The 3,409-nt window shown below is 37.9% G+C and overlaps 1 protein-coding gene across 1 annotated transcript in view; it reads left to right on the top strand.

Moving 5' to 3' along the window:
• Window positions 1-125: 125 nt before the first annotated feature.
• LOC144961037 (32 kDa beta-galactoside-binding lectin-like) overlaps window positions 126-3,409 on the top strand; it is a gene marked incomplete at its 5' end in the record, with an annotated part of 12,714 nt that continues 9,430 nt past the window's right edge. The window contains 3 exons of the mRNA XM_078894376.1: window positions 126-214; window positions 856-1,177; window positions 2,884-2,972. Coding sequence (XP_078750502.1) covers window positions 126-214; window positions 856-1,177; window positions 2,884-2,972 — 500 coding nt within the window. The remainder of the gene's footprint in view (window positions 215-855; window positions 1,178-2,883; window positions 2,973-3,409) is intronic.

The raw sequence follows: 3,409 nt of genomic DNA, 5'->3' as shown, positions 1-3,409 counted from the left end.
AGGTTTTAGAGTTTTTGCTAAGGGATGAAGATCATTTAAATTATGACAGTGTGAATCGGATGTTCACCACAATCAATGATATCAAATTTATAACATTGTTCTCTTTCCATGCCTCTATATTTCAGTCTGCTCCAGACTACACCAACATTCCAGGAGGTCTGAACATCGGATCTCAGATCATTGTACGTGGAAGGATTCCTTACGGAGAAGAAAGGTGATAAATCTCTCTCTCTCTCTCTCTCTCTCTCTCTCTCTCTCTCTCTCTCTCTCTCTCTCTCTCCTCTCTCTCTCTCCCTCTCCCACTCTCACTCTCTCCCTTTCTATATCTATCTTTTAACATGCTTTTTAATTATACACTTTCACTTACGTATAACTAACATCACCGTTTTTTCGTAAACCCCCCCCCCCCCCCACAAAACACACACACACACACACACTCACACACACACATACACCACCCCATTTCTTTGTAGGTGCAAACACTAAGTGTTCGTTCATTTTCATTTTTTTTTCTTCTTTTGCTGTTTATCTATCTATGTGTTTCTCTTTTCTCGTCCTATATAAATCTTCCAACTATAATCTAACATTAAGTCGACACTATTGTCCATGTAATACAACGTAACAAAACGATATTATTTAGAGGTGATTTAGACGTTAAACATTTGAGACTTGGGAAAACATTTTTGTTTTAGTGATGGGCAGCACTAGAGATCCTAAAGTGACAAAAAATTCAAATTGATATTTTTCGTCGTTTTTAATAAATTATTATTTGATGTCAGGTTCACTCCGACGTAATACCGTTTTCAGATGATAGGTCACATATTAGATTTAACCATCTCATTTCAAAACTTGCAGATTCCACATCAATCTTCAAAATGGAGAGGAGGATGGCTGTGATGTCGCCTTTCACTTCAACCCACGAAATGGTGACGAATCCGTAGTGCGTAATTCATACCAGGACGGATGGCAAGATGAAGAGAAGGACATTCCCTATTTCCCTTTTTCCTACGGGTCCAAATTCACAGTTCGCATCATTGTCGAACCAGAAACATACGTTGTCATCGTCAACAACAGTTACTTCATTGAGTACGCCCATCGACTCAGCTACCAGAACGTGAGATGTTTGATGCTGTCAGAGGGAGCCGAATATTATGAGGCTTCCGTCCAAAACCAATGCGTGAGTGATGTATTTTGTGTTGTACATATTTATTTCTGTATCAACATTTGAGAATGGAAACTGCATTTCATTTGCGAAGTGGTTATTCAGTTTTAGATACTGAATAGTGCATTTGTCCCAAAATATATATATTTTTAATTACCATCCTGGATTGCTTTTTAAAGTTATCCCAGCTTCAGTGAACCAATTTTGTTGTCATTTCGACCACCTAAAGTCTTGATAATTGAAACATAGATTTCAAGACCACTTGCATTCATTTGATATGTGAATAATTAAAAGGCGAATAAAAGACATGAAGAGGAAAAGGCTGTTAAGCATTTAATATTATATAATAAAGAACAAAACAAAACAAAACGCATAGAAATAAAGAGGAAACAGCTTCTAAAACCAACAAATTATCCCCAAACTCGAGAACACCTCGGCCGAATTTAATGAAAGCAACATCAACAATCTAAAACACATTCTATACAGGCAATATTATAGTAAACATCGCTTGTCATCTTTTATCCTTTAGCCAGAGGAATTTTGCGGGAACCATTTAATATGTGTTATGGATTCTTGATAGAGTTGGTGGTTGATGGCTCTGTGATTCGCCCTCAGTTTTCACGACAGATCAGTGTTAATCTGTATCTTTCCTTGAGAAGCTGGATTGACCAGCTTTTTTTCTTATAGCCATCATAGACTTCAATATCGAAATCGCTTTTTACCTTGAAACTTGTGCAGCACTTCACTACTTTTTGTTTCATATATTATTATAAGTTTAAATCTTATCAAACATTGTCTGTTTTGGACCAAGTTCGTACAAGCGTTATATATGATCCTTCTTATTCAAAGATATAACCATATCTGTACGAGCGCCATATTGTTAAATATTTGAATTTTCCCAAGTTATTCTGACACGATGTCTTAACACTGGCTGAGCCATCAGGTTGATGTGAAAGTCAAATAGACTTTTTTTGGACTCGAGTTGCTAGATTTTAAAAAAAAAGCATTGGGAGAAACACTGAGCGACTCAGATATGTATTCTATGATTTGGAAGTACATGTACATAAATATTTCCTTACTGACACAAAAGAGCCATATTTTTTCTGACACATATATCCACGTTGCTTCTCTCTCTCTCTCTCTCTCTCTCTCTCTCTCTCTCTCCTCTCTCTCTCTCTCTCTCTCTCTCTATCTATCTCTCTCTCTCTCTACCTTCTCTCCCTATCTCTATTTATCTATCTTTCTATGTACATATCTATCTATCTTTACTCGTCTCTCTCTCTCTCTCTCTCTCTCTCTCTCTCTCTCTCTCTACCTTCTCTCCCTCTCTCTTTCATTCTCTCTCTCTCTCTCTCTTCTTCCCACCCCCCCCTCTCTATCTTTCCATGTACATATCTACCTTTACTCGTCTCCCTCTCTATCTATTTATCTATCTATTTATTTATCTCTCTATCTCCTCTCATCTCCATCTCTTTCTCTCTCTCTCTCTCTCTCTCTCTCTCTCTATCTATCTATCTATCTATCTTCTCCCCCTCTCTATCTCTCTCCACTCATCTCACTCTCTTTCTCTTCCCCCTCTCACTCTATCCCCTCCCCTCTCTCTCTCTCTCTCTCTCTCTCTCTCTCTCTCTCTCTCTCTCAGTCTCTCTCTCCCTCTTTCGTGTATGCATGCATAGATATAATCTTTTTTTTTTCTTTTTTTTTTTCTTTTTTTTTAACAGAGAACTCCTTATAACGGCGAATTCCTTCGTGGAGTAAAAGAGGGAATGGCAGTGAGGATTAGAGGTTTTGTCAAAGATGATGCCGACAGGTAAGTGAAGGATGTTTAGTTAGCAGAATTTATAAATTGTGACCCATCGTCTAAAAGCGGAATTAAGTCGGGATAAACCAGCCAGGTGCTGAAAATCGAATCTATGCGCTTGGTTAAGAAACTCACAACATTGCCATCCGGAAATATAACGGATCAACACACACAACTATGTGTAACCTTGAACGTTTATAGTCTGGTTAATACAATTTAGTGAGAAACACGGATGGCAAAAAGCAATAACAAAGACCTGATTCAATTTTTAATTTAGGAGCTTCAGGGATCAATTTTTGCACTAGATATTTATCTAACATTTTTACCAAGAACACACATCTGAGGATCCGGATAGTTCATTTGGTAAAGCACTGGCGGACAAGCAAAGGCACCGGTGTTGGTGAGACTTTGTTTTCGTAAACATCTGAATGAAATTGCTCGCTACC

The sequence above is a fragment of the Berghia stephanieae genome, unplaced genomic scaffold (genome assembly GCF_034508935.2).
Source record: "Berghia stephanieae isolate SIO BIC M18660-M18661 unplaced genomic scaffold, UCSD_Bste_1.3 scaffold1291, whole genome shotgun sequence".
Classification (NCBI taxonomy): domain Eukaryota; kingdom Metazoa; phylum Mollusca; class Gastropoda; order Nudibranchia; family Aeolidiidae; genus Berghia; species Berghia stephanieae.
This window is presented reverse-complemented; position numbering and strand designations above follow the sequence as displayed.